Genomic DNA, 25,041 nt, shown 5'->3' on the forward strand with positions numbered 1-25,041 from the left:
AGAGCCCGGCTCTGGATCAGGGACTGCAGTGTGCCAGGTGCCAGGCCCAGAGGAGACACAAAGGTGCCCTGCAGGTGGGTCCCCTAACACAGGCACTTGTCACCCTCCTTCCCTAACACCACCAGGAAGCCAGTTCCCAGCCCAACAGCAGGCGTTGGGCACAGCGCCTGGCCGTCCTCTGCCCTGGAAGGCTCTGCGGGCTTGGCGAGGAAGGCTGGGCCACAGCTGCCACCCAGATGGGCAGGAAATTCGATTTCCCACCGCTGCTGCCAGACCAGCGCTCCCCAGACACACAGGTGGCTGGGCCACTGTCCACCCCTTCCGTGACCTAAAGCCGAAGGCCACCCATGGCCAAGCGGGCCAAGAAGCCAGCCTCTGGGATGCCAGCTGTCTCCTCCTCCTCCCACATTGGGAATCGACCCTGAGGTCAATTGCTGACAGGTGAAGGCACAGGACCAGCAGGCATGTCAGCCCGGGCCCCAAAGAAATAAGGCACTGCTGAAAAGAAATCAGACATGGAGCAAAGGGTGATTCCCCTAACAGTGCCAAGTGTAGCCAAGACTGGAGCCCCCTCTCTGCTCACCCAGAACCTACTATTAACAATGACAACGACCTTGATCAGAATCCACCAGGCCCCAGGCCTTCCTTACCTCGCACTCATACAGCCTCCCAGAGACTTTTTGCACACCAGGAAGCCGAGGCTCAAGTGGGGAAGCAACGCCCTCTCTAATCCTGCTGTGAGCGTCAGGATGAAGTCCAGGAGCTAAAGGCCCAGATGGATCCTGGGTTCGGATCTCAGCTCTGCCGTCACTTAACCTCTCTGTGTCTTGTGTTCCCCGTGTATACAGGAGACAATGACAGAACCCACCTCAAAGAGTTGTCGTGAGGTTTACACGTTCGCACATGAAACATGCTTAGAGCTGGCCCTGGGACATCGCAAATTTCATAGAAATCTTGGCTTAAATGTTTATTATTATCAGACTCTGAGCCGGCAGCTTTCCACACCCACCCCTCCCCACCCAAGAGCGAGCCACACAGTGCAGTCTCCACAGGGAAAATCTGAGCACATCACCCTCCGCCCTAACAACTCCCACCACCTCCACAGGATGACAGAAGCCCAAACTGTGCCGGGCTCCTGAGGCTGAGCATGACCCACAGCCTCCCCACAGACTCCAGGTGACCCCTGCAGTAACCCAGGGAGGGGCTGTAAACTGGCTCCACAGGGTCCCCCCTGGGCACCCTTGCCCCCTGCTCTGTCTCACTCCCTGGCTCCCTTCTCTTGCCATGGGGAGATCTGCACATGCTGTTCCCTTTGCCTGGAACACTGTTCCCCGGTTCATCACCTGACTGATGGCTTCTGGGATCACCTCAGACATCACCTCCTCCAGGAAGCCTTCCCAGACCCCAGTGTTGGCTGGGGCACCAGCAGCTCCCCATGGATACCACTTGCAAATGCTCGCTACTCTGAGTATTCCACTTGTCTGTCTGCCTCTCCCACCCTGACACCAAGAGTAACATGAAAGCAGATGCCGAGTCTCACCCGCCATCGTGTGGGTGGTGGTGACCACCCAGTGACTGCGTGTGGGAGGCACAAGTGAGAGATAGAACAAACAAGTGGGGGCTCAGGGGCCCCCAAGCCTGGGAGGACCCAACCCCAACATGCACCATTGTCCTCAGGGCCAGAGCCCCCTACTCCCAGGGCCTGCTCCACCCAGTGCTGCCCACCGCCCTTGGGGAGCCCCTTGGCCAGCCTGACCAGCCTCGACAAGCACATTCTTGGGTCTCCGTGCTTCCCCAGAGCTCCCAACACCTGGCCTTCCCACCGTGGCCACAGCAAACCCCTCAGAGCCCAGTTTGTCCTGACCTAGCATGCCGAGGAGCTGTGGCCACAACATCGAGCCATTCCCAGGGTCCAGGGCGTAGGCCTGGGGTTCAGATGTCATGACAGTCATGGCCGAGGCCGTGGGCCAGCCACAGAAGAACCCGGACTCCCCATCTGTACAAAGGGGCTAATCACCCATCTGTTTGTCAAGCACCTGAGAGGGGCCAAACCTGTGCTAAGCGCTATATGTCTGATTTCACTGCCCCTCACAGCAGCCCCCTGGCATGATCAGCCCCATTTTACAGACAGAGAAACTGAGGGTCAGTGACTCAACCAAAGCACATAGATTAAGTGATGGAGACAAGGCAAGAACTCAGGTCTCAGGGATGACAGTGGCCAGGCTTGAACCAAATAGTCTCTGTGGTAGGCAGCCTCCAAGGTGGCCCCAGGGCCCCCTGCCTCCTGGTACACACACACTTGAGTAGCCCCTCCCACCCACCATGTACCAGGGTTGGTCTGTGTGACCTGCAGAATATAGGAGAAGGGACTATATGTCACTTCCAAGACTGGCTGCTTACGAAGACTGCAACTCCCTTGTTAGATTTTCTCTCACTCTTTCCCTCCCTCTCTCTTCTTTCTCTCTCTCTCTCTCTCTCTCTCTCTGTCTCTCTCAGCTCCCTTGCTCATGGGAACCATGTCTGGAGAAGCTTCTAGAAAAGCCCACATGGAGAATGAACAGAGGCGTCCTGCCAACAGCCACACGAGTGACTCCAGACTGGCTCCTCCAGCCCCAGTCAAGCCTTCAGATGACACAGCCCTAGCTAAAGCATTAAGCACAATCCCATCGGAGCCCCAGAGCCACAGCCACCCCGCCAAGCCACTCTCCAACCCTGACCCTCCAGAACTGGAAGCTAATAAATGCTTGCTGTTTAAATCACAAAGTTTGGGGGCCATTTGTCATACAGTAAGAGGCACCGTGTCCCTGGTCTCACGTGCTCCAGAGCCACATGATACAGATTCCACGCTGGCTTTCTACACGGTGGAGTGCCCACCTCCCTGCTCAGAGGCAGGGCCAAGGGGGTAGGGTTGCAGGTGGGGACAGGTATACACTTACGTCCAACCTCCAGCCGGATTTCTGCAGAGGCTTCGCCCATCTCATTGACAGCTCGGCAGGTGTAGACGCCAGCATCCCTCTCCCGAGCTGCTGGGATCCGCAGCGTCCCGGAACTGGAGCCCTCAGGGGCCAGAATCATTTCAAGACCCCCTGGACCAAAGATGGGAAAGTATCAGGTAGGTGCCCACAGTGGCCATGGACTGCTGGACCTTCCTGACCCTCGGGCTCCCATAACTGCACTGGGCTGAGGTCTGGGAGGTGCTGGGTGGGGGGAACGTTCCTCCCCAAAAACGTTCCTCCCCTGTTATTTAATGGGGATGGAGTTTCAGTTTTGTATGAGGAATAGAGCTCTGGAAACGGACACTGGTAACGGCTGTAGAACAACATAATGTACTTAATACTACCGAATTGTATCCCTAAAAAAGGGTAAAGATGTAAAGTTTGTTATTTGTATTTTTTACCAATTAAAAATAAAAGTTTTAAGTCTCCCTGCTGGGGGCTTTCCCTGAGTCCCTCTGTTGAGCAGGAGTGAGGCCTAGACTGTCCCCCTACATCCGACAGGCTCAGCACCACAGACTCCTTGTCTGGGCCTCCCTGCTGGCCCCCCATCCTCTGTCCCAGCCCCAGCCCCAGCCTGAGGTCTGGATCAGCTTGGGGGGAGTCTAAGGTCACCCTGGGATCAGCATACCCCAGTCACGACTGCCTCTCTGAGGCCTCATCCCAAAACCCACCCCGAGGCCTCCCTCATTTCTACTACCTGTTGTCTACACCCAGGTTTCAGGTTCCGACCTATTTTGTAAATTTTAGTTTGATTTTTAATCTGTTACTGTTTTTATTGTGGTAAGATGTACATAACACAAAACTTTGCCATTTTAAGCACTTTGAGTGTCCAGTTCAAAGGCATTACACACATTCACATTATTGTGCAACCATCCCCTCCATCCGTCTCCAGAATTTTCTCATCTTTCCAAACTGAAACTCTGTCCCCGATGAACAGACTCCCCAGTCCTCTGCCCACAGCCACTGGCACCCACTGTTTTCCTGTCTGTCCCTACACCTCTCCCTCTTCTAGGTCCCTCACATGAGTGGAATCATAGAATATTTGTCCTTCTGTGTCTGGTTCATCTCATCCCACATCACATCCCCCAGGCTCATCCATGCTGGTCTCAGAATTTCATCCCTTGTTTTCAAGTGAAAACAATTTTTCAGTTGTGGGGAAAAAAAAAACAGAACAAAATTTACCATCTTAACCACTTCTGAGAGTACGGTTCAGGGGTGGTATCTCTATCAACATTCTTGCCCATTTTTTTTTTAAGATTTTATTTATTTATTCACGAGAGACACAGAAAGAAACAGAGACATAGGCAGAGGGAGAAGCAGGCTCCATGCAAGGAGCCTGATGTGGGACTCGATCCCAGGACCCCAGGATCACGCCCTGAGCTGAAGGCAGATGCTTAACTGCTGAGCCACCCAGGCATCCCTACAATTTGAATTCCACTTCCTTTCCAGTCTGAATAATATTCCAGTGAGAGAGGCCCTTTTATAAAGGGGCCCTGGGGCAGGCTTTAGGCTGGGATAGGAGAGACATGAGCACTCAGGAGTCCCGAGCCCTCTGCCATCCAGCGGTGGCCTTGCACAAAATGCTCACACTCTGAGCTGCATCTGTGTCAAAGTCAAGGTGGGCTCTGACAAAGTGACAGGTGCCACGAGAGGTAGAGTGTGTCCAGGTAGCAACACACGTGAGTAGCTGACCCTTGAGACGGAGCTAGTATTCTGCTCCTGGCAAGACAGGAGCAGCCATGAACTCAAGAGAGCCTCAGAACAACCCTGGTACTATAAGGTCCCTGTTTCTCAGCTAACCATATCACTGTCACTGTCACTAAAAATACCAACCCAGGGGTGCCCGGAGGGCTCAGTCAGGGAAACGTCTGCCTTTGGCTTAGGTCATGATCCCAGGGTCCTGGGATCAAGTCCGGTATTGGGCTCTCTGCTCAGCGGGGAGCCTGCTTCTCCCTCTCCTTCTGCTCCTCGCCCCACTCATTCTCTCTCTCTAATAAATAAATAAAATCTTAAAAAAAAAAAAACACAAAGCCCAGTCTGTGCACCAGGCTTGTGCAAACATTTTACTTATGTGACCTCATTTCATCCTCACACAGCTAACCTATCTGATGGTCCCCGTGTCCCAGATAAGGAAGCAGGCTCAGCGATGCCAGGTCACCTGCCCGCTGTCACCTGGGGGGGAGCCCGAATTTACACTTGAGCCTACTCTAAATCCTGCTCCTCACCACTGAGCCGTGTGGATGCTGGGCCAGGGGACAGGGTGCTGCTAGAACAGGCCAGCCCTCCCAGATACCCCATTCGCAGTGCCCCTCCTCTCATGACTGTTCTGGAAAACTGAGTCTCCACATGGGGGGAAACAGAGGGGACATCTTCCCAGGCCCCTCCCCCACCTGACGTACCTCGATACCAGATGACCCGGGGCAAGGGCACCCCAGACACCTCACACAGCAGCACGGCCTCCTCCCCGACGGCGGCCAACACCACGGCATTTACAGCGGAGGCTGTGGGTGGATCTGCGTGGGAAGAACAGATGGGGGACTTGGGACTCACAGACTCCCTAGGGCAACACTGCAGCTTTTCACAGTGGGGGGTGCGGGGAGGGCGAGGACAGAGAAGGAACTGCAACCCCTGCCTCCTCCCCATCCCCCCATTCGGCAGGAACCAGAAAGATGGAGCCACTGTTGGTTTCTTAGAAGTTTCTGACCCAGGGCCTCAAATGAAAGCCAGTCACTCCTAGAATCAACCCATCCCAGTGCCCATGGTTTCTCATTACATTTATCATAAAAGCCAAAACCCTACAAGGTCCTAAATAAAATACCCTCCAGGGGCTACCCATCCTTCCCCCATCCCTGCCCCCTGACTACCCCCCATTCTCCCCACACCAGCCTTCTTGCAGCCTCCTGAGCACTCCAGACTCATTCTGACCTCAGGGCCTTTGCCTCACTGGGTCCCTCTGGCTGGAACACTTTCGCATTCCCAACTCTGGCAAGCATCCCCTCCTCACGGAAGCCTTGGCTGGTCCTGTGTGTAGCCATGTCTCCCTCATCCCCACCTGCATGTCACCCTGCCCTATGCTCTCAGAGGACCCTCCGAAAGTACCACTGTTTGCCTGTTTGTTTTGTGCCTCCTCGTTAGACTATAAGCTTCACCTGGGCAGGGACCCTGTGTCACGGCTGTACCCCTGAGTGCCTGGCACATAGTAGATGCTCAACAAGCATTTGTGGATGGGAAGGAGGGAGGGAGAGAGAAAGAGAAAGAGAGGAGAAAAGGCTCTTCTGAGATGCCCGGGCCCCAAGTACCTGTATAGTAGAGGGTGACGGTCTCCTCGTCTGTGCCGACCTCATTAGCAGCCTGGCAGCTGTAATTCCCAGCATCCTCTGGGGCCACGCCCTGAATGATCAGGGTTCCCTGGGCATCCACATGAATTCTGGAGTCATGCCAAAAAACAACACATTCAGCAGCAAGGGGCTGGTCAGGTCAGGTCACATGAGGACTACCTCAGTCATCATCAATAACAAATTAATTAATGACATCACTAGTGACCACCATTTTATACGGACCGCTTGCCCTGTGCCTGGCTATGTGCTCAGAACTTTACATAGATTGTCCTTTTTAATTCATGAGGCTCAGAGAAGTAATGCGACTTGCCCAAGGTCACATAGCCCGAGTGGCAAAAACAGGTCTGTTGGATTCTAGTATAACTCCTGACTCCTGAGCTCCTACAAGGTACCGTTATATTTCCAAAGTGATCTTGCTCCTGAGTTTCAAATGATCCCAGGAAGAAGGCAAGGCAAATACTACCCTCTCCCTGCTCCGCACCCCCCACTCCATTTACAGGTAAAAAGATGGAGGCCCAGAGGTGTACCCCCAGGAGTCCTTGTTCACCCAGTCCTTCTGCCCCCACCCCCAGAGCCCCTTGTCCTGGGCTCCTTACCTGCTATCCCCTTGCAGAGCATGACCCTCATAGCTCCAGGAGATGTGGGGTGTGGGGTACCCAGAGGCCGAGCAGCTCACTCTCACCTCCATTCCCTGGGAGAAGTGCTGGGACGGGGTGTGGATGCTGACCTGCGGGGCCTCTGCAGTATCAAGAGGGGACAGGCAGGGAAGAGCCTGTCGGAGCAGCCATGCTGTCCCAGGAGCCCAGCCCCAGCCTCCTCTCCAACCCCAAAGTCATAGATGGGCCAGATGCGGGAAGCAAAGGTGGCCCCAAAGGGCCTAAATCCCTAGGAGTGGCTTTCCTGGGAACTGGGGCTGACCAAGCACAAGGTGGATTTCTCAATGCCTCTGGGAGAGCCTCAAGCTCCCTGGGGTTTTGCTCTGGGCTCAACATCTTGGGGAGGCTTAGGCAGATAGGCAGATGCCAGGGCTGGGGACAACTGTCATCTCCAGTGGCCCTGGGTGGACACTAAGGCCTGCCTGAGTATTGGCCCCAAACTCAGGTTCAATTCACAATATAATAGGCTGGTCAGACTCAAACAGACCCCACTAGGCCAACTCATCCAGAAAAGGTAAGCAGGCCCCTCCCATATCAGTGGCAGACATAACTAATGGACATGGCAGGGCCTAGATAGGGCCTCAGAATCCTTCTCAACACACTCTGGGCAACCAACCAAGAGTTGCTGGCAGAAGAGAGAAACAGTTGTCCCAACATGCTCACTTTGACATTTGGGGAAATAGCCCAGAGAGAAGGATCTGTCTAAACCCTGGGTGGACCCACGGCAACACCCAGGTCCTGAAAATCCCAGATGGATGCTCTTTCCACAGCTTTCTCTGTGCCCCTGCCCCCAAAATCTGGTCACTGCCACCCATCCCCTGCCAACCACATTGTGGTTTTTGGACTTCCAGAAGTTTCCCGGATTCCATCCCTGCCCTACATATAGGGGGTAGGCCCAATGGAAGTGCTCCACGACATGGGAAATAAACAGGACACAGTGAAACCGGCTTGGCCTATAGCACTAGAAATTTAGGCCAAATATCAGGGTGAACTTTCCAACAGTGAGAACCACTAAACCTATGCTAGGAGGCTATAGAATCTTCTTTCTCTGAACATTCAGAAGACACTGACAGGACAAAGGCTGCCTGCCAGACGTGATGCCTGGGCAGAGGCACCGATGGGCAGGCTCCGGGGATCAGCGCTAGGGACTGGGTTAAATTGGAAGGACAGCCAGCAGTGAAGGCAGAGCCTCACCTTGCACCAGGAGCCAGATGGACGCCCTCGTGACCCCATTGGCATTGCTGGCCATGCACTGGTACCGCCCACCGTCACTGGGGGTGATGCGGCTGACCTCCAGGGACAGGTCGGCTAGCTGGGTGACTCTGCCTGTTGAGGCCGCCAGGACTCGCCAGTCCCGGATCCACGTCAGGTTGTAGGGGACCGCACTCAGGACCTGGCAGGACAGGATGGCGGTCTCCCCGGGGGACACGGTGATGTTGGGGGCGGGGATGAGCTGCGGCGGGGGGTCTGAAGGGACAAAACAGAGGAGAGATGCAGAGGGGTTGACCCAGGCTGGGGGTTCCTGCCTCCAGAGGTCCGCCCTGTAATGGACACCTTAGGACCCGGTGGCCAGCAGAGCAGTGAAGAACATCTGCTCACCATCCTGGGATGGTGCACCCTTAGGGAGGGCCCGTTCCCCTCAGTTCTCCGTTGGCATCGCACACCCGGCAAAGGCTGCGTGGTGTGTGTGTGCTTTCCACACGACAGCCAAGTGCGATATGTAACAAGATCTACACCACTCTTCTCACCCCGTCAGCCAGTAATTCCACCCTGGGGGACAGAGCCTTGGAAGTCACCCTTAGGGGAGAAACAGTAATGAGTCCAGAGTTATTCTCTGTGCAAATAGCAGGGATACAACACAGCCAAAACATAGAACTGAGGCCACTGCCCCCAGAGCAGGCAAGAGCTAAGAAAAACACTGTTGTGATAGGAAAAAGGCATAAGTGACACGATCAGAGACCATCTACAGGGACATGGGCCTGAGAACTGGCAAGGAAGAAGCTGGATCCATGCTGGTCCACACGTGCCAGTGACCTGATGTCCCAAAGAGCATGTGAGCTTCACAGCCCCGAAAACTGATATTGTAGAAACCAGCCAGAAATACTATTCTGGGGCAAATGAGAAAGTCTGACTACAGCCAAACTAAATAGCATTAAGGTATTACTGTTCATTTTATTAGGCATGATCATAAAAATCTTTATTATATGGGAAAATCTACTTTCTAAAAAGAGAGAGAGAGATAAATCCTGAAACATCAGGATGCCTACAACTTAGTTTAAAATAGTTTAGCCAGAGAACGAGAAAGCAAATATGGCAAAATTTTAGTGATTAATAATTTTTATAGACTGGGTGTGCACATTTCCTTATACTGCTCTCTTTTTCTATCCTTATCACTTCTAAAAAGGAAAAACATGGGGCGCCTGGGTGGCTCAGTTAGTTAAGCAGCCAACTCTTGATCTCAGCTCAGCTTGTGATCTCAGGGTGGTGAGATCAAGCCCCACATGGGGCAGCATCTGCTTGGAATTCTGTCTCTCTCTCTCTCTCTTTCTGTCCCTCCCATCCCTCAAATAAATAAATAATTTTTAAAAAATTTAATAAAAAAACAAAAAAAGTGGGGATCCCTGGGTGGCTCCTGCCCTGGTTTAGCATCTGCCTTTGGCCCAGGGCATGATCCTGGAGTCCCGGGATCAAGTCCTGCATCGGGCTCCCTGCGTGGAGCCTGCTTCTCCCTCTGTCTGTGTCTCTGCCAGTCTCTCTCTCTCTCTCTCTCTCTCTCTCTCTCTCTCTCTATCATGAATAAATAAATAAAATCTTTTAAAAAATTGGGTTTGTCTTTAAAAAAAAGTAAAAATTCACCCATTCCATAGAAGCATGTTCACAGACACATTATACTGTTAGATGATAAAAAGCCAGGTTGTCATATGTGTCCGTATGTATAATACTAAGGTCGTCTCTAGAATAAGGCTACAGGTTATCTGGGTCTTCTTTTGCCTGTCTGTACTCCCCTAACCTTCCTGCAAGGAGCATGGTGAGTCTGTGTGAGATTAGAGGCTGCAGACTGGCTAGTATTTCCATGTTTCTAGGGCTCCGTTTCTTCTTTTCAAGACAGTTTAGATTTCTGAGTTAAAAAACAGAACCGGGGCACCTGGGTGGCTCAGTCGGTTAAGTATCTGTCTTCAGTTCAGGTCATGATCCCAGGACCCTGGGATCAAGTCCCACATCGGGCTCCCTGCTCAGCGGGAAGCCTGTTTCTCTCTCTCCCTCTGCTGCTCCCCCTGCTTGTTCTCTCTCTCTCTCTCTCTGTCAATTAAATAGATAAAATCTTTAAAAATAAATAAACAGAGCCTATTTCATTTTGAGACTGTCTGTGGCATCTTCAATCTTCTTGAGCTAGATGGTGCCATCCTGGCGGGGACCAGGAAGCATTAAGGGTGGGGGGACTTCCATATGGATGGTGGCCCCAGAAAGGGCCTAGCGGACAAGAGCATGACCCTAGCTGGGCTTCTCCACCTTCCTCCATCTAAGATCCACAGGCCATTCCTGGTTGATGGCCCAAATGGGGCGCCAGGAGGCAGGTGGCAGTGTGGGCAGTGGACTCTGGGTGATGGACAGTCCTCAGCAGCTGGCTGGCATGCTCCCCCACAGATGGAGATGGGCGGGGGATATCCTAGAGGGAAAAATCACGAAGGGGGTAGGGAGGGTATACAAGGACGGGCCCGAAGGGACAGACCTGTGACAACAATCTGGGCCTTTGCTCGTCCGGTCCCAGCCCTGCTGACTGCCGTGCACTCATACGCCCCCTCGTCGGTCTTGGAGGCCCGTGGAATCTCCCAGCTGCTGTTTCCCGATACTCTGCAAATACAGAACAGCTGAAGGCACACAATCCCACTGACCTCAGCCAGGGTCCCCCAGCCTCGTCCAGCCCCTAAACCCGGCCCAGAGGGGACAAATCCTCTTGGAGACTTGGTAAGAAGAGTCAGCCAGCTCTATGTGACTTTGAGCAAGTCCCTTTCCGTCACTGAGCCCTTGACTTTCATCCAGGAGGGGGAGGGCCTCAGAGAGTCCTTCCTGCCCTGACACCATAGAGCTGGGCCCTGCATGGACTGAGTGTTTCAGAAGCTAAGGAGGACCACAGCAGCAGTGGGAGCTTTGCAGACCACACTCCCCCATCCCAGGCCATGCCGCAAGGTGCTCAGGGGAACAATATGACCAAGACCATGGTCCTTCTCCTGCCACCCACTCCCCTCAGACCCCCAGGGCTGGGAATACTTTGCGGCCAGCACCCACTCACTGAAAGTGCCTCTCCTCGCCCAGTCTGGCTCCATTCCGCCGCAGCTGTAGCCGGAAGGGGAGGGTGCTGTGCACAGAGCAGGAGACCAGCAGGGGCTGGTGCAGGTAGCCATGGATCCTAGGGGGCATGCTGACCAGGGGTGCACCTGCAGGCAGGGCCCAGCAGTAAGGACCCCTTCCTGCAGCCCCCCACAGCCTGCCCTTGTCAGTGATGCAGAGATTGCAGGGCTGAGCCAGGGGGCCAGGATTCCATCCCTGGCCCTGCCATTTGGTGGTCACCAAGAACAGGTTGCTTTACCCCTGTAAACTCAGCTTCCACCTCTATAAAATGGGCCTAATCCTGGCACTGACGTTACCAGGCCGTCTGGGGAGTTGGTGAGAGGCAGGGCATGGGAAGTACTTGGCACGTGCACATGGCATGGCAAGCTCCCTTGGGATGAGCTCCTGTGTTTTCTGTGGTTTGCAGGAAGACCAGCCAAGACGGACCTGTCTGTGCCACCACCTTCTCCACTGCCCAGGACGTGGAAGTCAGAAGAGTCCTGACATCTGATGAAATGCTCCCCAGACTGGGCTTTCCAGGCTTCCAGACCTCTCATCTGCCTGGACAGTCAGTTTCACCCAAGGATGTTGGAAGAAAGCCTTTCTTTAAAAAATAAGCAAAGCTAGAGCATGGCTGTGAACGCAAAGTTCACACGCATTTTTAAGATAAGACACTTCAATGAAATCTCAGTTTGTGATGAGCCCCGCGGGGGCCCTGTGAGACAACCCCCCACACCTCTCCCTGCTCCTGGGGTGAGACATTCTCTCTCCTTGGCTATTGGAACCACTTCAGGGGGAAGGTCTGAGAACTCCCCCGCAGGGTCAATGCTGTCGGGGCCTCGCTGAGGGATGGCGGGCGTATGCTCAGCTCTTGTCCTGCCCTCCCCGCTTCCCCCCATCCCCACCAGAGATGCTCCATGGGTGAGACAATGCCAGACGTCCTCTGAGCCCAGAGCTGGGGGCGGGAGGGCGGCCGGTGACATCATGCTGCAGGCTCCCTGCCACATCCCAGAGGAGAGGGATGTCGGACCATCCAGCCACGTCCTCAGCTGTGTGCAAAGCAGCCACCACTCACCCACACACCCTGGAAGCCTCTGTGCGGCCGGCTCGGGCCCCATTTTCCATGAGTTCAATGGGCCCAGGGACCCGAGGCCCAGCCCTGCCACCCGCCATGTCTCCAAACCCAGAGCCTCCTGCTCTTGGCCAGACTCCCGGCTTCCCAGACCTAGAAGGTGGGGAAGGAAACAAAACCCCAAACCACCTCCCTTCTCCCTGCCTCACCAACACACACACACACATACACACACACTTTTTAATCTAGAGCTGAGATGAAGAACACAAGCCTGAGCTAAACCCCAAACCCTTGGATTCATCTGAAAGAACAGGAGAGAGAGAAACAGAGGCTGTTACTGCCTCTGCTGAAATTCTTTTCTGAAAATTCCTTCTCGAGGTTATAAAAGCCAAGGGAAGAGGGGCCCAGGGACCATAGCAGAGGAGTGGAGGCCGGAGGCTGAGAGAAGGGGTCCCCAGCGCCCCCCACCCTGCCCTACTTGGCTTCTCAAAGTCTTCCACCTCACTGTGGGCACCTGAGTGCACTCCCTGCATCCCTGCTTGAAGTAGACAGAAGTCTGCCCCTTGTCCCCTTGTCAAGAGATCCCCAGCAAAGAAGATGTGGTGTCAGGGACATCCACCTCTGTGAGCTCCCCCCAGGCCACTACCTTGAGAAAGGGGGAGTGAGTAGGAGAATGGAACAAAGCCCAACAAGGAGGCTGTTGGCCGGTAAACTCAGATATCCCTGGCCAGGACCAGAGGCAGAACTGGAGAGCCAAAAACTCAGCCCTGTGCTCTGGGAGCTTCAGACCTGGATGTGAGACCCAAGGAGACAAGCAGAAGCCACACATAATGAAAGACAGGACCACAAAATGACCTGTGCCCACAATGGCATAAGAATAACAGCAGCTGCCACATGTGAGGGCCCTGGCCCACAACACACCCATCCTGGGCACAGCCTCAGGGCACCCAAGAGATGTCTTGTTATGTGTATTAGCTGATGGAACTCTCAGGGCAACCCTGTGAATTAGGCAGCCTCAGCTTCTTCATTTCTAAAATGGGGACACACCTCAGAAATATAAGCACTCAGTGAGCTAATGTGTGGCAAGTGCTTGGCTCAGGACTGTCCCATGAGAGGTGCTCAAAATGGTGAGTAGGTTAGTATTACCACGATTATGATTATTATTATGGAAGAGCATACCCATACTCACTGCCCTGTCCCACCCCCACCACCGCCACTGCCACTGCTGTGCCTACAGTGTCTAGCACCATGACTGGCACAAAATGAATGCTAGATGGGTATCTGGATGGATGCATGCATGCACGAGGGGGTGAGTGGACATATATTTGGATGGATGGATGCATGGACAAGTGATGGATGGTGGATGGATGAATAGACTGATGAATGGATGGATGTTTGGATCCATGAGTGGGTGAATGGACAGATGGATGGGTGAGTGGATGCGTGGATGCATGGGTGGAGGGACAGATGGATGGCTTTGTACTTAATCCTTGACCTGATTGCTACATCTGAAGCATATCAGTATTTAGCATCATGAATTGCAGAGCTTGCTGCTCATCAAAGTTTAATGAACATTTCCTAATCTCATCCAATCAGAAAAGGTTTCCTGGAAGAACTGGGTCTCCCAGTGAGCCAGGGAGCTGGGAGTGGTAAGAGCCAATCACTTACCTGGGGCCACCCCGCTGTAGGAAACTCCAGAGACACGGAGAAGGGGATTCCCCTCGTGGTCTTTGCCCTTCACCTTGAGGTAGAAGCGCTCCTGGGGGGCGTGGAAAGGTGGTCCGCCCCACAGCTGATAGGTGGATCCATTGGAGAGGGGTTGCGTGGGCAAAGTCAGGAGGGGCCGCCCTGAGCTGTGTGAGAGTTCCACTGAGTCTAGGTGGCCAGGTGCCTGCAGGCCCGTGGAATTGATCACCAGGGAGATGGGCACCCCTGCAGAGAGAAGGGTTAGGAAGAAGTTCCGGGCGTCTGCACAGGCTCCCTGACCCTCCCCAACCAAGAAGAGACCCTCAGGCCACAATCAGGACCCCAGGCTGCTTGGCCCTCCTACCTCCAGGCTCCCTCACCTTCTTGTCCCTGTGCCAACTACTGCTGGGGATGGAGAGACAGAGGGGGGCCTGCTACTGTCCGTGGTCCTGAAACGCCACTGTCCATCCAAACTACGGCTTCCCACGGCCACATCGCCTCCCATCTCCGGCCTGGGCTCTCGGGGAGTAGACCTCGAAGAGGGCATTTCTCTCCACTCCACCCATCCCCTATTAACTCTGGGGTTGGTGTCATCAGGCAGGCTCTGGGACCAGGTGAGGCACATGCTAGTCTGGGAACTCTGACTCCTGCCTATCCTCTCTCCTCTGTTCAGCTTCCCATTGATCTTCTTTTCTGTCTTATTAAAAATGGACTTTTCACACTAGTCCAGAAAATAGAGAACTAGAGTCGGGTTTCATAATTCCCCTAGTGGATTTGGGAACATGGCTAAGGCCTTTCCTTTTTCAAACAATATTTTTTTGTCTTAGAGATCATAAACCAGGGAACTGAGGGTGTGGTTGGTATGATCCATCAAAGGCATTACATTTTTTTTTGAAGAAACATGGAACAATATGGAAAGGGCATATAAAAATCTGGAAGTCCAGATTCCTTTGAGAAAGATGTGTGTCAGGGCTGGACCCCATCCTCATGTTGCAACAATCAGCAAAGGGCACACTCCCCATGGTGGGGCAACCACTCCAGTTAACCACAGCCTCCCCCACTCTCTGATGCCCCTGCACTGAAGCCAAGTGCCAACTGCTGTTTGCTGTTTTTCTCTCCCCTTTTTAAAAAACTGTCTCAGACCCACATCTTTTTTAAAAGCAGAAACCAAAGAAGATCCCCCATGGCTTCCCCTTCCCCCTCTTCCACTGAGGACTGGCCCTAGGGAACCCCCAGTTGTCAAGCACTGCCTTTAGGATTATTTTCTCTCCTGGCTCTAGAAGAGGAAAAAACTTTCCCTGCCTCACTCCCTTCCTGCTACTGGGAAAAACAAGCACTAAATAAGCAAGCAGCCCCTTTTCACTTTGAAGATGTTACTGCTAGTCCTGGCACAGAACTGAGGGCTGACAAGGATGCCAAATGTTAGACAAAATACATGCTTGAAAGCTCTAAGAATCTGGTGTTTACCATTTTGGTCACCGGTCACTGGTCCACAGTTAGCCTGAGCTGGTCTAGTTCCCTGCCCATCTCCCTTCTGAGCTGGTCCCAGCAAAATCCTCTGAATGGCCTCATGGTGAGGGATCATACTTCCCAAACTATAAATTGGGACCCCTGATCTGGCCATCAGATGGTATTTTCTGGCATGGAACTCTGGCAACCTGGGCCAAAAGCCCCTGCCTGCTCTGGAGCCCAACCTTCTCCAGATGGAACCATGATGGGGCACACAGGAAACCCCAGATCCCAGTGGGCAGCTTCTAACCAGAAAACTGGCCTTATACCTCCAACTCCAACATCCCCCTAGGCTCCCAAACCCCACCAGCCTCCGCAGGGCCCATTCTAGCCACACACACATAGCCTGACCCCCAAGGTTCCCCCACCTCCCAAAAGCAAGCCCCTCCTCTCCAGAAAGCAGCTCTGCATCACCCCCTGGGTCAGGAGCACTGTACCTTGCAGGGGCCACTCAATGGTGTGATTGAGGTCCAGAGAAGGCTGGGTGGAGAAACCGGCACGGAAGTCGATGTTGCTGACACCTGTGATCCTCACTGAATGGCGACCACTGCTATAGACCTAGCATGGGCCCAAACCCACATCACCAGGGTGCCCGGCTCCAGCACCTCAGCTCCAGGGCAGAAGGTGGCCTCCCCGCCCAGCCCCCGGTGCCAGCAGCTGGAATCTCCCACCCTTGCAGGCATGCAAGCAACTACCCTGCTCCCCGGGGGCCCAGCACTAGGCTCCCCAAATGCAGTAGAAGAGGCCCCAGGTATGACACTGCCCTGACTGGGACTCTTGAAGCTGCTCTGCCTTTCCAGCTGCTCCCCCAACACCCACGGTCTCATCTGCCTCCTGCATGTTTAATCCCTGTCTTGCCTTCCCCACTGGCATGAGAACTCTTGGCTCAAAAACGCTGACACTGAAGTGTAGGGGCCCATGTTGCCCTTTCGCCTGTGGCATCTACACCAGCCGAGGGCCTGGCACCTAGCAGCTGCTCTTCAAATGTCTGCCCCACCAGCAGGACCTCACACCCTTCCAAGGCAGCAGCCTGCCCCATCCCAGGACATTCTGCCAGGAGCCCAGCTTACCCCCAGTCCCTGACCCCAGCACCTTGCAGATTAGAGCAGGCCCCCCACCCTGTGCCAGGCCTGGCCCTCTAAGCCATCCTTCCCTCAAGGTCTCCCTTGCTTCTTTTGTTCATTCTTCACAGGATGGGTTTCTGAACCTCAAGCTGGATTAGTCATCCACCTCTGGACACTCAAGCTGTTTCTCCAACTCCTTAGAAGTTGCCTGATTAGGGATGCCTAGGTAGCTCAGTGGTTGAGCATCTTGCCTTTGGCTCAGGGTCCTGGGATCAAGTCACATCAGGCCTCTTAGGGGGAGCCTGCTTCCCCCTCTGCCTGTGTCTCTGCCTCTCTCTGTGTGTGTCTCTCATGAATAAATATATTTTTTAAATTCCCTAATTAACCCCAAATCACTCTACTTCCTCTCACTGGTGGAAGGCAGGATAGTCCTCCTCTGTTCCTGACCCTTTGAGTCTATTGATATGTCCAATCACCATCCAGGCTCCAGCCCTCAGCTTCCCAGGGCCCAGGCTCCCCAGGACAGGCAGGAAGGAGACAGGGTCTCTACCTGGTGAAACCGATCCCCCTCCCTGGGAACCAGAGCCTCCTACCTTGATGGACCACAGGCCGGGATGTTCAGGCTTAAAGGCGACAACCTTGGCAGAGTCAGGGATGTTGAGGAGCACGTTGAGGCCCTCATCCTTCTGGAGGATCCTCCCTGTGGAGCCCCCAAGGATTTCTTAGTCCCCAATCCTTTCCTGGCCATGAGAGAGGCCCTACCCTGCCCCTAGGAACCTACAATCCTCCAAATGCCAGCCTCGGGCTTCCCAGAGGAAGTGGCCAGAGGCCTTTGGTGGTGCTTGGCCCTTCACATTCTTCTGCATGCCACCCTTGCCCAGCTCCCGGTGTGGGCTGTACACCTCACCTTTAGACCTGGGGACTCATGACATCCTCAGGGCACCATGAGGCCGGGTGACTGGTTCCTAATCACACTGACCCCAGGTGAGAACCACCTAAGTCACTCCACCCTAGTTTCCTATCTCAGTGGCATGCCTCTAATTCTTGCTCCGACTGACCTGCTAGGCCCTGTAGGGATTTGCTGAGAGAATATGGGGAAGACTCCATAGGAGCCTCGTGTCCCAGGGACGGTCGTTACCTCAATTCCCCTCGCTTGGCTGCTAACAAGCCTCCCTGCTTCCTCACTCGCCATGAGCACCCTCTCTGCCCTGCACTTGGCATCCCCGCCTTGCTCCTAGAGCTTTATGTCCAAATCCCCTGCCACCCTGGAGCCTCTCTCGTTGTCCTGTCCTCAACTCCCAGCTCAGTCCCGGGGTCAAAGAAGAGGCCAGTCCTCAGGTGCACATACCCAGTGGGTCTCGGACTTCAATCTGGGGACCCGGGCCACTCAGGGAGATGGTGACTTCCTTCAGGCTGGGGTCCAAGGGGATCCTCCACGTGTGCTCGCCCTCCTCCTTGTGGTCCGTGGACAGCAGGTGCACCTTGGAAGTCTGGACTGCTGATTCTACCCACTTCAGCACCTGGGAGGCAGGTGTGAGGCGCTGATGGCAGCAGGTGCCTGTGGTCTTGCTTATAACTGACCCTCTGGAGGCAGATCCGTAATAGGTTGCCAGCAGAATCCAGTCCCCCGCTCCCCTGGGTTTTAGGCAGCATATAAGCTTTCCAGGTCACCTAAGGCCACCCCACTCCCACGGGCCCACCATGGCCAATTCACACATCATGACCTTCCTGACCTGTGGGCTAGGAGCTGTGACACCTGAACTGAGGCAGCTGGAAGGGAAGGGCCAATTTCTATGGCACCTGTTACTTCCTCCAGGAAGCCTTCCAGATGCCTGCTACACACAGATGAACCCTGGAGATCTGGAATGTCCCCCCAGAACAATGTCATTCACCCTCATCCCTGTGGGCCCTCAGACCACACTGCTGCCAGGGTGCCAAGCTCTCTTAGCAGGACCGAGAGGGTCCACTGCAAAGATATAATCTCTTCCTGATCTGTTTCCCCTGCCTTTGGCTCAGGTGGTGATCTCAGGGTTCAGGGATTGATGTCAGGTTCCCTGCTTGGGGGGCGGGGTAGTCTCCCTCTCCCTCTCCCTCTCCCCCTGTTCTCTCTCTCTCTCTCTCTCTCTCTCTCTCTCTCTCTCTTCCCTCTGGTCTGGGAGCCCCATGATAGCAGAGACCCCCTCCTGTGCCCCGAGCCCAGTGGCTGGCACAGAGAGGGTGTTCAGGAAGCATTTGTTCACTGTGTGTGTTCCTGCAGGGCCATCAGATTCACCTGACAGACACTTCACTCAGTTCCACCCCCAATCCCCCCTTGTAATAGCCTCCCAGTCTCCAGTAAGAAGAGCAGGAAAGAGGACAAGGAGGGGGCTCCTTCCAGGCCAAGTTACTTTAAGGCTTTCACAGAATGCTTCTCGAACAAAACAAAATGAAACACGAACCTCGCTGTACCGTGAATCGGCACCGTAACCACAGAGAGAAAAGAAGAGTGCCTAGTGCCTAGAGAAAAGAAGAGTGCCTAGTGAATTGAACACTCAGGCTTTCAACTATACTTTCCCAGTGGAAGGCACTCTGCGTGCGGACAGAAAGAACTGCAAAGAAATTCTTCCTTGGTAGCTTTGAGTTGGCACAAAGGATCATGCTTGTGAAACTGTTTTATGTGTCTTGCAGGATAAAGCAAAGAAGTAAAGATGTTAATGCTTGCTGAACCAAGATTTGCTCTTACAGCCAAGTGTAAGGGAGAGTTGCAAGTATTTTATTTATATACAAATTCATTCCAAATGAATTTATAACCCAGTGGTTTCTGAATACCATTCCCCACTGGGACGGTTTGGGGAAATGGCTGGTTCCAGGTCTGGAGCAGGCGATTTACAAGATAAGCCTGAAACAACTAGCAATTCCATAAAGCAAGGAAGTTCTCAAAGATGAATGGGACATAGCAAAAGGACACAGGGACCAGGCCGAGGGAGCTCCCATGAACTAAATCTGGGGGAGCCAGAGCCCCCCCAAAGAACAATGACCTTAACTGAAATGTAATCATAGAATCTGTGTGCCTGGGTGGCTCAGTGGTTGAGCATCTGCCTTTGGCTCAGGTCATGATCCCAGGGTCAGGCAAGGGAGCCTGCTTGTCCCTCTGCCTATGTCTCTGCCTCTCTGAGTCTCTCATGAATAAAATATTTGAAAAAAAAAAAAAGAATCCGAGTGCCCATAATAATACTCAAAAAAGAAAAGCAAAATTCAAAATGATAAAACCTTATTTGCCACCCATGAAGGCAACTTCTTCATTAAAGAGAAAGATTTAAGTATGGTCCCTGCCTTTTCAATAGGTTTGTGTGTGTGTGTGTGTGTGTGTGTGTGTGTGTGTGTGCTTCAAAAAAACCAAGTCATCCCTTTTGGGGACCAAGAGCTCTTCTTCATGGAAGAAAGATCACTAGTAAATATGAAAGAGATGATGCAATTAGATCATTTTGCAACCCCTAATGAAATCACTGTTCCAGGGAAGCGTCCCCCACAGATGCCACAACCATTAGATGAAAGTGGATGGGGCACTGGATGTCCAGGTAGAGCCGCAGCATTACCCCCATGGACCACTTGAGCCATAAAGGGAAAAGTGTGGCCCTACAATGCAGAGAGCTGGCTGTCACCACCCTAAGCCAGGAACCAAATCTATCGTCAGGAATAGCAGCACAATGAGATGTGACTTACTCCTGGTGTGATGCAACAGAAAAGACACACAGCACCAACCATAATATATTCTGCCCCAAACACTGGCCTCCATTAATCAGTCCCTTAGAGCTAACTGCCAGGTTAGGGGAAATACATGGGGGAAAGAAGCAAATCAATGACACCATAAAGAAACAATCAGATGAATCCAGAACCCAAGACATTGTACAATCAATGCCTCTCCAATAAGTTAGTGGCAGAGAAAAAAGTGTAGAAGACTCCAGATGTAAGAGGACTTAACAGACATAACAACCAAATGAAATGCACAGCCCCTGATTAAATCCTGATTTGACAAAAACTATTACGAAAGACATATTGAGGACAGTTAGGGAAATTTGAATATGAACTTGGCGTTGGATGTTAACAGTGAAGTACTCTTCATTTTATTTGAGGATATTGTGGATTATGTCCAAGATCATATTTTTTTAAAAATTCACACTGAATTATTTATGGATAAGACAGAATGGGAGAAATAAACCAGATGGGGAAAAGTATTAACTGCTGAGTCTAGTTGGGACATAGGTTCTTCTTACCTTTCTTTAACATCTTTCACAGTAATATTTTTAAGGAAAAGTCCTCATGACTTTAACGTATACCCCTTAACAACCACAGAGGGGTCCTGTGGCTGGCCAATTCCAATCATCTGGAAGCAGCCTCCTGGAAAACCATCTGATAAAATTCGAAGCTGCATTCAGCCCCAGTGAGGAAAACGTTCTGTGATTGATGAGTAATGTCTGCCACGGATACAGGATTAGAAAGTAGCGTCTCGCGTGCTGCATATTGGCCATCCTCGCTCTGAATCATAGTCCTACCGTGCGATCCTCCACGAAAGAGAACAGGAAAAGACAGGAATTGAAAGAACTGCCCAAGATTTAAAAAGTGACCGGGTTTTGTTCAGCCCGAGCTGGAAGGTTGGTGCCTAGATTTGATGGCTAGATTTCAGTTACCACAGGGTAAGAATCCTGTATTCTGAAAACTCACTTGTTTCTATGCTTGGAGCTGCTGCTTTCTTCTCTTTTTTGCCTAGCTTTCTAAGTAATGTTTCTCTCAAAAACATTCTTCCTGTACACGGGGGCTGGCTGGAGGAAGCAGCAGCCAAGGCTCCCAGCTGGAGAGGCAGACAGAAGCTGGCGAGGTGAGGCAGCCGCCCCCACAGCAAAGCCACAGCTCCATGGTCACTGTCCTCTTCGCCCCAGGGCCGGGCCTCATCAGGGGTTATGAGGAAATCACAACTGGGTAAAGCTGCTGGGAGGCAGTGGCAGCACCAGCTGGCAATGATGCGGAGAAATCATACCCACTGTTGTGTTGCAACTGTCATTACAAACTTGTCCTTATATGTTCCGACAGGGGGCGATGCCCAGGAGTGCAGGCTACTGAACCACAGAGAAGGCTCAGACACAGCACAATGCCAGTGACCCCACAAGGAGGCTGCGTGCCCATGGGGTCTGCCCCAGAAGCACATCACTGCCCGGGGGGTTGGGGGGGGAGCTGGGGGGGTGCTGACAGTCTTGTCCACAGCAAGGCCAGACCTCCTATAGGTCCAGGCCTGCAGATAAGGCTTCCCAGACCCTACAATACCCTCAGGGCTTGGAGCGGAATGTGGGGAGCCTTCTGAGCAGAGAGCCTTCGTCAAGCAAGCTGAGTGTTTACTTGGCGGAAACAATGGCTTCCAGATGTTAGCGGGACTGGGGGCCTGCGAGCCAGCGCTGCAGTGGGGCTCATCGCTCTGTCACCGATAGGGAAGGAATGAAAGAATCTGGCGCTGCTACCCTGGCCAGATGGCTGCCGCTCGGCCGGTCACGGCAGATAAATCATCCCCCGAGGCTCCTCCCCGGACACTTGACAGCCAGGGCGGCCGAGGATGCGGAGAGGAGAGGCCAGGGGGCCCATAGGGCCTCAGAGCAGAAAGTAGGGGCCAGATTGTGGGGCCTGGATCAGGATGCTCGGCGGGCAGTGATGAAGAGAGAACACCACCCCAGCTGGCTGGAGCCACTGGGCACTCAGATTCTGAGAACCTGTCACGAGAGAGCCCCTACTCTTCAGGGGGCTTCCCTGGAGCCAGGCATGGGTTCTGGGCCCCCACCAAAGCAAGGGGCTAGAGTTGCAGCCATTAGTAAGTCTTACCAACGGCTTCCTGGTGCCTACCGGTTACCCCGGCTCACTAGGCAGGAGCTCTCCTGACCCACTGTGCACAGGAGGAAGCGGAGGCCCAGAGAGGTCAAGTGCCATGTTCAAGGTCACACTGCAGGCAGGTGGCAGGGCTGGGGTCCGAAGCTGGCATGGGGCCCTAACCCTCTACCACGCTGCCTCCTTCCTGGAAGAGTCCAGGATGATGTTATCTCCAGGACCCGTGCCTCCTGATCCGTTAATTGGAACCACCTGGGCAGCCCTCCCTGCCTCCCCCACCCCCACTTACTGTCTAGAAAGGTGCTTCATCTTTCTCCTAGTTGATGTGCAGAATCCAGGCAATTTGGCACATTTGTATGGGTTGGTGCTAGATGGGGGAGGGGTCCGGGCTCCCAGAACAGACCTCCCGGGATCAGGGACGGCTGCAGAATGAGGGGGTTTGCCCAGCAATTCCAACCCACTCTGCTGGGAACAGCGACAGTCCCTTGAGTTGTGTCTAAGCCAGACAGGAAGGGGGTGGGGAGACACAATGCTGTGCTTGGGCACGGGGGTCAGGTCTTAGACCTAGCTAAGCCTAGGCTCCCCGCCAAGGGGCCATGGTGCCTCCCTCCCCCGTCCATTGAAGGATGGCAAAAACTCCAAATTGCCCCCACCAAGAGGAGGGGAGCCTCACCTTGCTTTCATTACCCTGGAACCCCAAAGGGCCAAGGTCACAACTGGAAAAAAGTGAAAGCTCAAAAGCCCTGAGACCAAACCTAGGTAGATTCCGTCTCTGTGCCCAGCACCTGAGACGGCACCAGCCAGCAGCAGGTGCGCAGTGAGCGGGACTTGAAGGGAAGAGGGAACATAGAATATGTCGTTCCTGCCACACCGGACACACTTTGACTGTAAAAGGACTTAACTACGCATGCACGGTTTGGGGACTTTGGCAACTTCTAAGGAGTCATTTTCTCAGGCGAAGCCCCCTGGCTTGGGCAAAGGCACTATTCCCTCTCCTGGGGGGTGGGGTAGGGGGTGGGGATGACCACAGCCCCGAGTGCCCCGGCCACTTTCTCAGGCTTGCTGAATGTCTGGGAACATCTGGAATGACACAGCTCTATGTCCAGGAAGGAGAAGGATCCAGGCCCTTACCCAGAGGCAGCCAATCCTGGCCACCGGAGGTCCCATTGAGTCCAACACATATTGCCAGGTCAGGCTCCCATAGCAGAAGGCTGGGCACCACGGCCAGGAGCCAGTGGATTCACCCCACTTTCCCGCCTCAAGAGAGAGAACCAGTGGGGGCGGGGGAGCCCAGCCCCACACTTGGGCAAACCGTCCTCCAATAACCTGCCCAGCTGTCCTGATGTCTGATTTGTCCCCGACACAGACCCAGCTCCTGCCCAAACAGGTCTCCCCCAGAACAAGGACCAGGGCCATCGCTCCACTCTGAAATGCGTCCCACACTCACTTGGGTGGCCCAGAGCCAGAGTAGGCTGACATGCCAAAAAATAAAGTCTAATGTGTCTCAGAGAACCATAAACGCCATTTGTCAATGGGGAGTTAAGGCACGCTAATCTAAACACGGCCCTGGAGACCATTTTATTCAGTGCATAAATATACAACACAAAATCAAACTCTCTCCTGGAGGCTACAGCAGGGCTGGCTGGAGCCAGGGTTCGCCTCTCAGATGTGGCCTCTCTTGCTTCCTCTTCCCAGGGTCTTAGGCACAAGGGAGCCCACAACTGTCCATTTATCAGCTATTTACTGAGCACCTGCTCCATGCTGGTGGCCGCATGAGGTTCTGGGGATACAGCAGGAAACAGGGCCCATAATAAGGGCCTGGCTCTCAGGTTGCTCCCAGCCTAGTGGCATTCAGTAATGGTGCAGTTATAAAATTGCAGTTATGTAAAAGCAGGGCAGGGAGCTGGGAGGGGGTATTAAAGAAGACTTCATCTTGATGGGAAATCAAGGAATGTCTCCCAAGGAGAGAGCATTTCAGCTAAGACTGGGAAAATGAGGGTAAAACAAGTTGCATGAGCAAAGGCCCTGGGGTAGAAAGACATGGGACACTGAAGGCCAGTGAAGTGGCAGCAGTGAGCAACAGGGAGAACACAGGCCATGGGGTCTGGGAGGCAGGGGTCAGATAAGGCTCTGGACCTCTCCTGGGAGAGACCTGTTGGTCAGATTTGCTCTAGAAAGACCCAGTAGGATATGAAAGATGGCTCATAGAGGCTCAAAAAAACCCAACTGTGAGCATCACTTCCCAACTCTGCTCAGTGACTTCACAATGGCAGCTTAAAATCAGCCAGGGTGGGAGGATTTATACCATGGAAATGGACATTCTTGTTCTTTCCAGGGAGGTGGTTGTGAACATTTACCAGCGTGTTGATAGAAGGATCCCTCTGGCTCCCGAGAGGGAGCGGATGTGTGGGGAGAGGGAAGGAGGGTAAGCCTTGAGCGGCCAACAGGACCTGCAGGGGAGGAAGACCTGGCCCCCAGTCCAAGAATAAGATGAAGACGCAGACAACCTGGTCAGCACCAGGCTGAATGAACCCAGATGTTGAC

The 25,041-nt window shown here is 53.5% G+C and overlaps 1 protein-coding gene across 1 annotated transcript in view; it reads right to left on the reverse strand.

Annotated features, from left to right (window-relative positions):
* The window catches only part of HMCN2 (hemicentin 2), a 146,437-nt gene that overhangs the window by 101,288 nt on the left and 20,108 nt on the right, over nucleotides 1-25,041 (reverse strand). The window contains 11 exon segments of the mRNA XM_055329177.1: nucleotides 2,937-3,086; nucleotides 5,396-5,509; nucleotides 6,296-6,423; nucleotides 6,931-7,072; nucleotides 8,185-8,457; nucleotides 10,721-10,842; nucleotides 11,282-11,426; nucleotides 14,060-14,323; nucleotides 16,024-16,144; nucleotides 17,244-17,350; nucleotides 17,999-18,170. Coding sequence (XP_055185152.1) covers nucleotides 2,937-3,086; nucleotides 5,396-5,509; nucleotides 6,296-6,423; nucleotides 6,931-7,072; nucleotides 8,185-8,457; nucleotides 10,721-10,842; nucleotides 11,282-11,426; nucleotides 14,060-14,323; nucleotides 16,024-16,144; nucleotides 17,244-17,350; nucleotides 17,999-18,170 — 1,738 coding nt within the window.

Source organism: Nyctereutes procyonoides, unplaced genomic scaffold, assembly GCF_905146905.1.
Source record: "Nyctereutes procyonoides isolate TBG_1078 unplaced genomic scaffold, NYPRO_anot_genome, whole genome shotgun sequence".
Taxonomy (NCBI): domain Eukaryota; kingdom Metazoa; phylum Chordata; class Mammalia; order Carnivora; family Canidae; genus Nyctereutes; species Nyctereutes procyonoides.